This window comes from Ursus americanus, chromosome 15 (assembly GCF_024610735.1).
Source record: "Ursus americanus isolate L20-20 chromosome 15, mUrsAme1.1.p, whole genome shotgun sequence".
Taxonomy (NCBI): Eukaryota; Metazoa; Chordata; class Mammalia; order Carnivora; family Ursidae; genus Ursus; species Ursus americanus.
Window position 1 is genome coordinate 37599048 of NC_142141.1, and position 12673 is coordinate 37611720.

General features: G+C 38.4%; 2 protein-coding genes across 6 annotated transcripts in view; one reads left to right on the top strand and one right to left on the bottom strand.

Moving 5' to 3' along the window:
• Nucleotides 1–1639, bottom strand: part of SKP2 (S-phase kinase associated protein 2) — a 31193-nt gene extending 29554 nt beyond the window's left edge. The window contains exons 1-2 of the mRNA XM_045787266.2: nt 1424–1639; nt 675–946 (exon numbers count right to left, since the gene is read on the bottom strand). Of these exons, the coding sequence (XP_045643222.1) occupies nt 675–946; nt 1424–1467 (316 nt within the window). The 5' untranslated portion in view covers nt 1468–1639. The remainder of the gene's footprint in view (nt 1–674; nt 947–1423) is intronic.
• A 155-nt stretch (nt 1640–1794) lies between these two features.
• LMBRD2 (LMBR1 domain containing 2) overlaps nt 1795–12673 on the top strand; it is a 46290-nt gene continuing 35411 nt past the window's right edge. For all 5 annotated transcript variants that reach the window (XM_045787242.2, XM_045787245.2, XM_045787243.2 and 2 more), the window contains exon 1: nt 1795–2138. The gene's annotated coding sequence lies outside the window, so the exon portion shown is untranslated. The remainder of the gene's footprint in view (nt 2139–12673) is intronic.

A 12673-nucleotide genomic window follows, 5' to 3' on the forward strand; every position in this document is an offset into this window, starting at 1 on the left:
ATAAGACTGGAATTATGAGTCCATTCCAATATTCTGGCAAAAGATAATAAGAGTCTGAAAAACATCTAGGAGACAAGAGGGAAAGATTCAATGATTGGTTGGATGCTGGAGGATGGTGGGAAGGGACTGACCCTCAGGTTTCTGGTTGGATGACTGAACAGATAATGCCGGCAGTAATGGAGACAGAGAATACCAGAAAAATCCCACTTGGGAGGTCCCTGGGGATATAAGTCCCTACACTTAGTTTAACATTCACTTTAGCAGTCCTTTGACAAATAATTAAAGCAATTATGGCAACAAACTCAATCAAGGCTATAGAGCAGCCGAATATAAACAAACAAAAAATCCTACAAGATTACTGCTTATATCCCCATTTATCAGTGATACTGAGCTGGCCTTTGAACATGCAGATTCCCTTCAAAGAAAAGAGGCAGGAATGTCTTCTCCTGGGTTAAAATTTCACATGGGTTAAAAGTCAATTGTGCACCTGAAAATATATAGCTACCAAGATTCCTGTAGATTTCAGTGACCAGCTGTCCCATTTCTTTGAAAGACGACTTCAGAAGTAGGCAATTTTAAAAGCGTGCCATCCTAAAGATCGCTAAACAAAGATTACCAATAAAATACTTCAATCCACCTCTTATGTGACCGGCAGTTTTATCCTCATGCCTTACCTGGAAAGTTGTCTCGATTTAGCTTAGGTCTGCGTACTATCACAAAGTCCTTGTCACTCCCCTTGCTTTTCAGCCGTTTTCGGGGAGGGCTCTGAGGGTGGGCCAGGTTTGAGAGCAGTTCCTGGGGGATATTCTCACTGTCCACCTCCTCCTTCTCCAGGGCGGAGACCCCCATGCCTGACAACAGTTCAGAAGTCTTGCTAGAATCCCATCCCCACGTGAAGCTGGTGGTAACGTTGCTACTCTGGTCGGGAATCTCCTGGAGGTGTTTCCTGCAAAAATGCACAACAGCCCCTGTTTCTTTCAAAAACACGCCCGTAAATAATTCAAAGATAGGCCTAAATGAAACTGCAAGTTATGCAATGCAGAGAACTTTCAGTGTCTCACAGAATCGCTTTTAAGTGCCGGCGCCGAGTTTCTAAGAAGGAAAGAGAAAATAACCGAAAATCAAAAAGGCTTTTTGATTTACGACCACGGAGAAGGCCTCAAGAATGTCTTAAAGCGGAGGGAACAGACAAGCGGGAGGGCAGAGCGATGGAAAACAGCAGGAAAGTTCAATAAGGGAAGGCAAATAAAACGCACGCTGATCACCGCACTAAACCACCCAGCCATCCACGCTTTCCCAAAGAAGGAGCTAAGCAACTATTTACTTTCCAGCCTTTGTAACAATATTAGCAAGTAGCAGTATGCGCGGCCTAGAAGAATTGAGACGGTTCATTCACTCTTTGCCCCTTTTGCAGTCGGGTTACCTGTGCATGGCGTCCACAGGTTCTGGAGTTTTAAATGCGTGCATTAATTGTAGAACTGCCCGCCTCCAGGATTCCCGCTTTGGCGCGCGGCTGCTCACGGCGTGCAGGTCCGACCCCCAGCAACAAGACCCGCGAACTCTAGCAACGTTCCATCCTCGCCGCGCGCGCAGGGCTCTTCTCGCTCTCCGCCGCCGCTGCCGTCTGCGACCCCGCTGCCTGCCGGGAACCGTAGTTTTTGCTCTGCCTCGTAGTTCAGGACGCTCTCCGCCACTTCCTTCCTTGCTACTTTACCCGCCTTCGAGATACCCACAACCCCCCGCGGCTGCGGGGCTGGGCTACCCACGGGGTGGGCGGGGAAGCGGAAGTGGGCGGTGCTCGGGCTGGCTGGGGAAATGTCAGCCGCTTGACTGGGGACGGGTTTTCCTTACCCCAGAGCCTGCAGGCCTTTAAGTGATCGTCACCGCCGTCGTCTCGGACCCTACGTCCCAGATCCTGGGCGATTGGGGAGGACGCGGAGTTTCACGGTCCTTCCAGACGCTGTCTGGCAAGATCGGACGGTGAGACAGATGGGGAGAGCCTGAAGCACTTTGGGGGCTGGGGTCTGAGGCCGAGCGCAGGAGGAGATCGAGAGGACCTCGGAGACCCCGAGCAGCCGCCACCGCGGGCCTAAGTTCCCGGCCACTGATAGGAGGCGGTAACAGGGTCCGCCGGCCAGGTGAGAGGATGGGGGCCGCGGGCGTCACACTTGCTCTCCCGTCCGCCGGGAAGCTGCTTCCTCCATCGGGGAGAGAGTGACCCTTAGCACTGGGTCTTGTGCACAGGATCCCTTCTTCAGCAGTAAAATAGGCACGACGGCTTCGAGTCTTATCTCGACAACAGGCTTGGCGTGAGGGTCTAGTCAGATAACGCTTGTGAAAGCGTTTTGTAAACTAAAGCGCAGTTCGAACGAGAGGCGGTGGTTTAATTTTAGGGGAGCGGGAGAATACACTGGTTCCTGTGCGCGGTGGGAAAGCTGCGCATCCCCTTGCAGCCTTGACGAATTTCATAAATGCTAGCCCGGGAACAAATAAGGTGACTATATATTTGCAAAGGGCTTTATAGCGCAACGCTAGGGGCCGTCAGCGAAGCCCTTCTGTTGCTTGCGTTCAGCCGGCCACGTCTGGTTGCGTCGCCGTCTAAAAGCGAGCTGCCTTTAGCCTATCTGGGCCAAGAGTTTGGAGGCGGTTAGAGGAGGGAGTGTGCCATATTCTAAGGTAGGATGACCATGCGAAATCCATTGTGCACACTGAACCATAACTGTGACCCCTGGAAAACAGTGGAATAGAGAAGGGGAGTAAATTCCAACCCTCATAAAAATGGAGAGGATTTATAAAGTTCAGAAGTAAGCAGACCCGCGTCATCACAAAAATATTAGAGTATTTCTTCAGTATGCAGTATGACATACCTTCAAAAGTAGTATGACATACCATTAAAAAATGATTCTCTTTATGCTGGAATTAAACCTCTCTTGCCCGGGTATGTACTTGTTTCAGGCTTGGTGCTGAGCTTGAAAAGTGACCACTTCTTGATTAAGGTGTTCACGAATCTTTAGTTTTTCTCTTGAAAATAAGTGAAATTGGTGTAAAGAAGGGAAATGTTCCCAAGTTGATTTAAACTAGGTGAAAATACTAGGCTGAATGTTCACAATTCATTAAACTGATGTTATGGAAAATATTGTTAAATGGCAATATTCTGATTTTTTACATAAAGTTACCTTTATGTTACTTTGGCTAGGAGAAAACAGTTGCCTTCGTTTGAAATCTACATCCTTCCCTTTAAAATTGCGACTCATTAGAAAACATAATTTTATATAAAAAAAGTTATAGTCTCTTTCGAGAAAGTCAGTAAGACAGAGGGAATGTATACACTACTGGAGGAGAAAGAAACAAGGAAAAAATACTTTAAAACGCCACCATGAGAATAAACAAAGTTTTGATATATAACGTAGATCTTATAGATAGGAATATCTAATGGGATTATTTTAAATTTAAAGATGAGAAATATTCTGGTAGTAGGTTTAGCAGGTGGTTTCCTAGGAGCCAGGGAACATTTTTAGTTCTGAGAATACTTGAAATAGCTGAATTCGTGGACAGGAGGTCCTCTATAGGACTTCAAAGAAAGCCTGTCAACTTTGAAAATCAGTCTTCAAATTCCAGAATAGATATTTTACTAACTGCCCTGGTAACAAAAATACTGTAGCTTGCTGCAATAGGAATCTTTTTTTTTTCTGCATTATTCTAATCATGGCTGTTCTCTTTATATAGTAAATAAAAGCTTAAATTGGTACATGGGAGTCTGTTTGATATAAGGAATTGTGTCTATTGAAAAGATGAGATTATCAGCTACATAGATACTGCAGTCTGGTTTCTTCCAAGAATTACATTGTGATTGCTACTGATATGGATTATTTTTTTCCTGGTTAATTTTATTTATTTAATCTTGCTCAGCACACCCATGTCCCATTTTAGTGAGAGGTGTAACTAAATTTCTAAAACAAGAATTACTAGATCAGTATCTAGAACAAATTACAATTTTTTTAAATCTCTGCAAATGACACTAGAGTGTTAGTACTCTTTGGAAGCTTGAGATAGAATACAAAGTGACTTTGTAAATTGGGAAAATGTTTATTGTAAAATAGACAAGATGGTCAATATTATGAGGGCACAGGAAGGGCCAAAAAGGACTGGAAACTACATTTCACTGTAAGCTATGTATATATTCAGTAGTATATTAGCGTTCTTTTTGAAAATCAAATACAACAAAAGAGATTGTATTTAAATAGAAGAGTGATGTGCTTTTTTTCTTAGTTCCATCGGAGCATGAAATAAATCTTAAAGATTTCTTTAGGTTTTTTTAATGTTATTTAGCTTAGGGGAACAAAAGACCAAGAACGATTGATTATATAGCAAGAAGTTTCTTTCTGCCAATCAAATTTTAAAAGGATCCTTTCCCTCCATTATTTTTAAAATAGATCTTTAGATCTCTGTAGTTTAATGCTGTCTGTGATGGACAGATTGGAGCAAGAACAGAAGGGTTCTTTCTTTATTCTAATTTGCTCTATGTTTTCTTTTCTACCTTCCCCATGTAGATTAGAGTCAAATATTACCGTTAAGTAATACAGCAATCTTACTTGGAAGGTGAAAAGACTTCACTGTATTAATTCTATATTAAACATGACTTTTCTAGCATTCTATCTTGATATATCTAAAGGAATAATTAATAGAATGTTTCTAATTTGTTCACTCAAAAAACCGAACAAAAGAAATTATTTAAACAATTTAAATTGCATTAAGAAAGTATGTCTGGATTCGAAAAAAAACTGTGTAGTATCCCAGTTGTAGTTAGGATGAGTAGGATTGAACCCCAGCTTTGCCACTCACTGGCTGTGGGAATGTGGACAAACTGCTGACTCTCTGTGCCCTTTCCTTTGTTAAACAAGGATACTAATAGTCCCTTCTTACTGGTTTGTGCGGTCTAATCTGATAAAGTATGTTAAGTGCTAGCATAATGCTTGGAATCTAGTAAACTCGTACTAAATGTTAGCTGTTCTTTTTTTTATTATTTTATTAAGAAGGATTCTAAGGATTATTCTTTAATTACCAAAATAAGTCTTATAATCTCTTTATATGAAATCTTTAAGAATCCATTACAATTCCAATTGTTTTTTTCTTACTTGCTTACTTGGTTTCTCTCTTTCTCTCTCATGTCTTGCCAAAGGTTAGGCACTTTGTACATGTCTGTCTTTCTTCAGAAGGGCTTGTCACACTTTGGAATTCACTTTACCTGGTTGGTTTAGCAACTCAGCTTACTTTTTGAAAATGGCTTCAAAAAATACTGCAACTGTTTTGTATTTTTAGAGTAGGAACCACATTCTCTTGTGGTATTCTGTGTTTATCCTAAGCTGAATTCTCCTTATACCTGGAATCTTAAAATGGAATAATGGTGGTTATATTCGGAAGATTTAACTTTTCATCGGTGGTAGAGAATTGTTGACTTTCACAACACTCACATGTAGTTCTGATACTTTCCATTTTTCATTATTAAGATCTTGAGTTGTCTCCTAGTTTTTATTATTTCACATATCTGAGTGAAGATACATATATAAGTTAGCACAGTCTAAGTCTGATGCATCATTAGGTTCTGGCTAGAAATGTTTCATTCAGCTTCAGAATCTTAGGTTTGGACAAAATTTTTGTCTGTGTTTTCTTATTCAGTTGCTACCACAAATCTTTCCTTTCATCCTTCCTTCTTGTCTTTTCTTTCTCTTTCTCTTTGTTTTTGAAGATATTTGAGTTATGCTTCAAGTTCCAAAATTATCTTAACCTGTAAATTTCCCACTTAAAGTGTGTTTAGCCTAAAAAAACCCACTATCAACCATAAAGTACTCGGGAAACAGTACCCCAAGTCGGTAACATTAACAGGGTAATTATGAAAGGCATTGTACGATATCTTGATAATTGGCAGAGGACTAAATTGGATTTTAAGTGTTTAAAGACTTTCAGAACTCGTATTTTGAAAGGTAGACTATGTTTGGCTATCAAGTGCTAAGATTTGAATGAATGAACTGGCATTTTGATTTTGAGTAAAATCTACTTTTGCTGCTGTGGTGTTAATGCCAACCTATGATAGCTTTGAATTTCTTTCAATTTCTAATCACATGGAACTGAATTTTGATTTGCCCCCAAATTTTTGCACATTCTTCTTTCATTTTTGCCATTTAGCCTAAACACGTTATTTTAATATTTAAGGAATATTAACAAGAAGGACCACTTTTGTGGTCAGAGGCATGTTTCCTCTTTTGCCCTTGCGTATATTTTTGCACAGCTATATATAGTTACAGGTCAGCAAATGGTCCATTTTGATCTTGTGCCTAGAAGAATGGCATTGTCTTTCTCCATGACGTTGGTGTATCTAATACACCTTCTTGACGTGACTCTGAGATGTGTTCTCTCTCTTTACAACAGACAGTCGAAGGAGTGTTTGGGCGACCTTGTAGACCTGGAGAGGTAATCCCATTTGTTTAGAGAGGCAAGGGGAGCAATTTCTTGGAGCAAAGATCATTTTTTGTTTTATAGGAATCAGGGTGGGCCCAGGCTGTAGTAATAACCACAGAGAATGAGTAGCGAAAAGCATTTGGTATCCATTCATATTTTGAGGGGATGGTGGAGAGGAAGCTTTTCAGTGTAAAGCTTTGCTTTGAGACTATTGAAGCAACTAGTTATCTTCTAGGAGCACATGATATGAAGGAGGTGGAGATGAGCAGCTAGCATTTTTTGAGGACCTACTCTGTTTCTAGAACTCTTATTTGGTGTTTCACTTTTGTATCTCATCTTCATAGCAATCTGTGTGAGGTGATTATTTATCCTCACTTAACAGCATAAATTGCATAAAATTACACAATTAAATAAAGTTGGGATTTGGAACCCGGGTTTCCCCACAGTGTAACAAAATATTTGTATTTTAAAATAGTTGTAACTTTATTTATTTATTTATTTATTTATAATGATTTTTTATTATGTTAGTCACAATACAGTATATCCTTAGTTTTTGGTGTAGTGTTCCATGATTCATTATTTGTGTATAACACCATGTAATACGTGCCCTCCTTAATACCCATCACTGGCCTATCCCAATCCCCCACCCTCCTCCCCTCTGAAGCCCTCAGTTTATTTCCCAGAGTCCACAGTCTCTCACAGTTCATTCCCCCTTACGTTTACCCCCCCTTCATTCTTCCCTTCCTTCTCCTACCGATCTTCCTATTTCATATGTTCCATAAATGAGTGAAACCATATGATAATTGTCTTTCTCTGCTTGACTTATTTCACTTAGCATTATATCCTCCAGTGCCGTCCATGTTGCAGCAAATGTTGAGAGATCATTCTTTTTGATGGCTGAGTAATATTCCATTGTCTATATGGACCACATCTTCTTAATCCAGTCATCTGTTGAAGGGCATCTCGGCTCCTTCCACGATTTAGCTATTGTGGACATTGCTGCTATGAACATTGGGGTGCATATGGCCCTTCTCTTCACTACGTCTGTATCTTCGGGGTAAATACCCAGTAGTGCAATGGCTGGATCATAGGGTAGCTCAATTTTTAACTTTTTAAAGGACCTCCACACTGTTTTCCAAAGTGGCTGTACCAACTTGCATTCCCACCAACAGTGTAAGAGGGATCCCCTTTCTCCACATCCTCTCCAACATTTGTTGTTTCCTGCCTTGTCAATTTTTGCCATTCTAACTGGTGTAAGGAGACACAACACCACAGTAGAATTTCTCATTTCCTATTTACCATGTGCTTTACTTTCATATTACTACATTGATTTTTAAATAATTTTAAAATTACAAAGCAATAAATGTTCATTATTTAAAATTGAACACACACAAAAACGCAAAGAAGAAAATAGAAATCATCTCTTTACCATTTTATGACAACCACTGTTAGCATTTTGGTGTATATTTGTCCCATGTGTTTCTTATGTGTACTCCCTCAGATCCCACCCCTGTCCCTTTTGACATCTCTAAAGTGTCCCTGTGGATCTCACCTTTCTTCTAGACTGGGGGAGTCTGGTGGCCTCCTTGAATCACTGCCTGCAATTGAGTTTTGCTGTTATGTAGTCCTTAACTCACGTGCAGGGGACTCGGCACAGATTCCTGCTCCCATGAGTCATGGACAGATTAAAAGGATTAGTGATTTATGAAACCCTTGGCTGCTTTTTTCAAAAAGACAATGGACAGCGATGTGACTGGAGGACATTGTTAAGACTGGCCTGGACTGTTTAGTATAAACATTTAAGTTGTTTCTATGTTTTCCTGTTGAAATAATGGTGACATGAAAAATAACATTATAGATAAATCTTTGTTCACATTTTGGTTTTTCTTTAAGTTATTTGAAGAGGAATTGCTAGGACAAAGGATATGTACCTGTTTTAAGGTCTTTGGTGTATATTGCCAAATAGCTATATATACTCCCTGGTGATGAGTTTTTTCAGTAAGCCAAACCTGAGCTGTCTAATCTTTATTTTTATTAGATTTTAATTAATAGTGATTTTATGAATTTAAGATATAAGTAACTAGATCAGATGGAGGATAAGGTGCACCTAGCTTTGAACATAAAATTTTTCAGCTGAAATAAACAAAACAAGCTATAGGATATAGGAATTCATAAAGAACCTTGGAAAGTACTATCATTCTGGACTATAAAAAAAATAATTCCTCACTTGAATTTAGGTACAAGGTCAAAGATACAGACTTTAAAACTATTATTTTCTCATCTCAGATTAGGGAAACCCCAATTTTATCTCCAATTTAATGGGACCCCTAGGCCTAACCTTGTGTCATAATAAGAGAACAGAAGTTCAGCTTGAACAGAAATAGATGGTGTGGTAAACAGAATAGTAGACCCCCAAGGATATCTATGCCTTCATCAAGTGAGGAATTCTATTTTTACAGTTTTGATTACTAATATGACTAGATTATCCAGATTTTCCCAATGAGATCAGATGAGCCCTTTAAAGCAGAGTGTTCTCCCAGCTGGGAGTTGAAGAGAAAGTCTAAGACTCCAAGCCTGAGAAGGATTTGACAAGCCATTGCTAAGTCTGAGATACACAGGGCCACATGCAAAGACTGGAAAGAGGCCTCTGGAGCTAAGGGCAAATGCCAGCTATGGAATATGGGAATCTTAATCCTATAAACATAGCAAACTGAATTTTGCCAACAGCCTGAATGAACTTAGAAGTACATTCTTCCCCAGAGTCTCCAGAGAGGAACACAAACCTGCTGACATCTTCATTTCCATCTTGAGAATTTAGTTGAACCAAGTTGGGCCTGGACACCTGACCCACAGAAACTGTGATATAAGGGTGTTGTTTTAAGCCTCTAAGTTTATAGGAATTGTTAATAGCAGGAATAGGAGACTAATACACTGAGAATGGGAAAAGATGTAATCAGATAATTTCTTTATTACTAGAATAAAGGATCCAAATTCTGTTTATTCATCTGCAAGATTTTAAAGTACTATGAATCAGACTGAAAAATTGACAACCATTGTAAAAAAATATTAGTAGCTAATAGCAAGTTTACTGATTTTGTTGTCTGCATATGCCTGTAATCTTACCACCTATTATTAATGTTTTCATATATTTCATATTTTGTCTTACGTTTTTTATGCATATTATAATAAATGTAAAAATCTGTGAATTGAGGTTTTTTTTTCAGTTAATATTACAGTAATTTTCTAATGTTCTGAAATAATCTTAACAAACATCATTTCTTATACTTCAAAAATATTCCATCATCTGCTTCTGTCATACTTTGGCATTTCCTTGGTAATCTCTGATATTCAGTCTTTTTTCTATGATTACCATATTCCTTGGACTGGACAATTTCAGGTAAATAAATATCTAGGTCAAACCATGAAGGGATTTTCAAATAATAACCGTCTTACTTTTAAATTCACATTGAATTATTTTTTTTAAAGCTGAATCTTGAAGGAGGTGATGGTTTTCATTAGCACATTCTATATTGAGCTATCCACTTAATCTTTTCTTGGCTTACAAATAAGGTTTGACTTAACTCTTAATGTGATGGTATAGGTTTTTTTCATAGAATATGAAATTTGAAATTTTGAGAAGTGGTAATGACAGTTTTAGTAAATCTTTGAGTTGCAGTAAGTATTTGTAATATCAGTTTTGGAGATCATAACAGGAATTTTATTTTGCCTTTGTAGTCAGCATTAATGAAAACAGTGTCTATACTAAAGTACAGAGTAAGTTTTTTATTCATTTATTCATTCAACAAATATTTTTTTAATATCTACTGTATGCTAGACACTATATTAGACACTTGGGATATAGTATTGAATAGTCAAGTCTCTGCTTTCATGAAGTCTGGGGGGTGAAGGTGAGGAGGAAAGGGTTACAGGGAGACAATAAATGTCAATATACATTATATTTGGTGGATAAGTGCTTTGAAGAAAAACATAGCAGGATGTGGTGATAGAGAGTGATGAAAAGGGGTCAATTTTAGATATTTAAGAAATATGAAAATATTGGTTGAAACACACAGAGGAATAGAAAGTACTTCAACAATATGAAGAAATAGTAAAGAAAATAGTTTATTATGTGTGATTTTTGTTTGTGATATTCCATGTAAGGATATTTCTTACATGAATTTAAATTCATCCTGTTAATACCTGAAGTTTCTTTATTTGTTTTATAACTAGTTTTGGTTGGAGATGTTAATTTGAAGTATTTTATTGATTCTGCCTTATTTTATTCTGCATCACAATCTTGATTCTCTGTTAAGATATTAATTCCTCGAGGGGCGCCTGGGTGGCTCAGTCTTTAAGCTTCTGCCTTCGGCCCAGGGTGTGATCCCAGGACCCTAGGATCAAGCCCCACATCGGGCTCCCTGCTCCGCTGGGAGCCTGCTTCTTCTTCTCCCACTCCCCCTGCTTGTGTTCCCTCTCTCGCTGGCTGTCTCTCTCTCTGTCAAATAAATAAATAAAATCTTAAAGAAAAAGATATTAATTCCTTGGAATATTGTAGTTAGTCTATAGACAAACAATCCCAGAACCCTGGGATCGAGTTCTGCTTTGGGCTTCTTGCTCAGTGGGAGCCTGCTTCTCCCTCTGCCTGCCACTCCCCCTACTTGTGCTCTCTCTCTCTCTCTCTGACAAACAAATAAATAAAATCTTAAAAAAAAAAAGGTATATTATTTTATAAGACTAGAGAGATAACAAACCGTTGCTGATGCCTGTATTATCAGCATTTATAATTAAAAATATTCTCAAGTGTATGACTTTATTCAATAATCATTGTTAAATTTTTCTGCATTTAATAGTAACGTTCTTTAAAGAAAATAAGATTTATATAGATAAATGGGAAGTGGTAAGCATGCATTTGACCCTTTGACAATGCGGGTGTTAGAGGTGCCAATTCCCTGTCCAGTTGAAAATCTGTGGTAACTTTTGACTCCCTGGAAACTTAACTACTAATAGCCTGCAGTTGACCAGAAGCCTTACCATAACATAAGTAGCTGATTAACAGTGCATGTGTGTGTGTGTGTGTGTGTGTTTCACTGGATGAACTTGATATTTATTTTACAGTATGAGTATTTTTTGTTGAAATATAATTAACATATAGCACTATATTAGTTTCAGGTATACAACATAATGATTCAACATATATTGTAGGTATATTATATACTCACAATAAAGTAAGCTATAGAAAAGAAGATGTTATTAAGAAAATCATAAAGGGGGCGCCTGGGTGGCACAGCGGTTAAGCGTCTGCCTTCGGCTCAGGGCGTGATCCCGGCGTTATGGGATCGAGCCCCACATCAGGCTCCTCCGCTATGAGCCTGCTTCTTCCTCTCCCACTCCCCCTGCTTGTGTTCCCTCTCTCTCTGGCTGTCTCTATCTCTGTCCAATAAATAAATAAAATCTTTAAAAAAAAAAAGAAAATCATAAAGAAGAGAAAATACATTGATAATACTCTATCTATCAAAAAATTCTGTGTAGAAGTAGACCCATACAGTTCAAATCTATGTTGTTCAAGGGTCAACTGTATTTTGTGAAGCAGTAAATAAGTAAGAATTTCAAGTTGTTAAATTTGTTAGATGAGATTATCACAAAAAAATAAAACTGTTTCAAACAAAGGAAATGTTATTTTCAAATGCTCTTTTTCATGCTCTCCGTCTTTCGGAACATTTTAAGTAATGAGTTATGGATGACTTAGAAAACTTAATTTTAGAAAATATCCAGTTTCCTAGGATCTAGTCAATAGTGTATCTGTATTAAAATTTCTGTTGGGACTTACAGCCTTAAGGAACAAACTCCAAATGATGCTATTAAAACTGTTCACATTTAGTGTTCTTATATTGTAATATTTTTAGAAGTAGTGTAATTTTTATTAAGATAACTTTTTTCCTGAAGATAAAATTTATGTGAAACTTTTAAGATCTGCTTTAAAAAATGGTATATAGGGGCGCCTGGGTGGCACAGCGGTTAATCGTCTGCCTTCGGCTCAGGGCGTGATCCCGGCATTACGGGATCGAGCCCCACATCAGGCTCTTCTGCTATGAGCCTGCTTCTTCCTCTCCCACTCCCCCTGCTTGTGTTCCCTCTCTCGCTGGCTGTCTTTCTCTGTCGAATAAATAAATAAAATCTTTTAAAAAAATAAATAAATAAATAAATAAATAATGATATA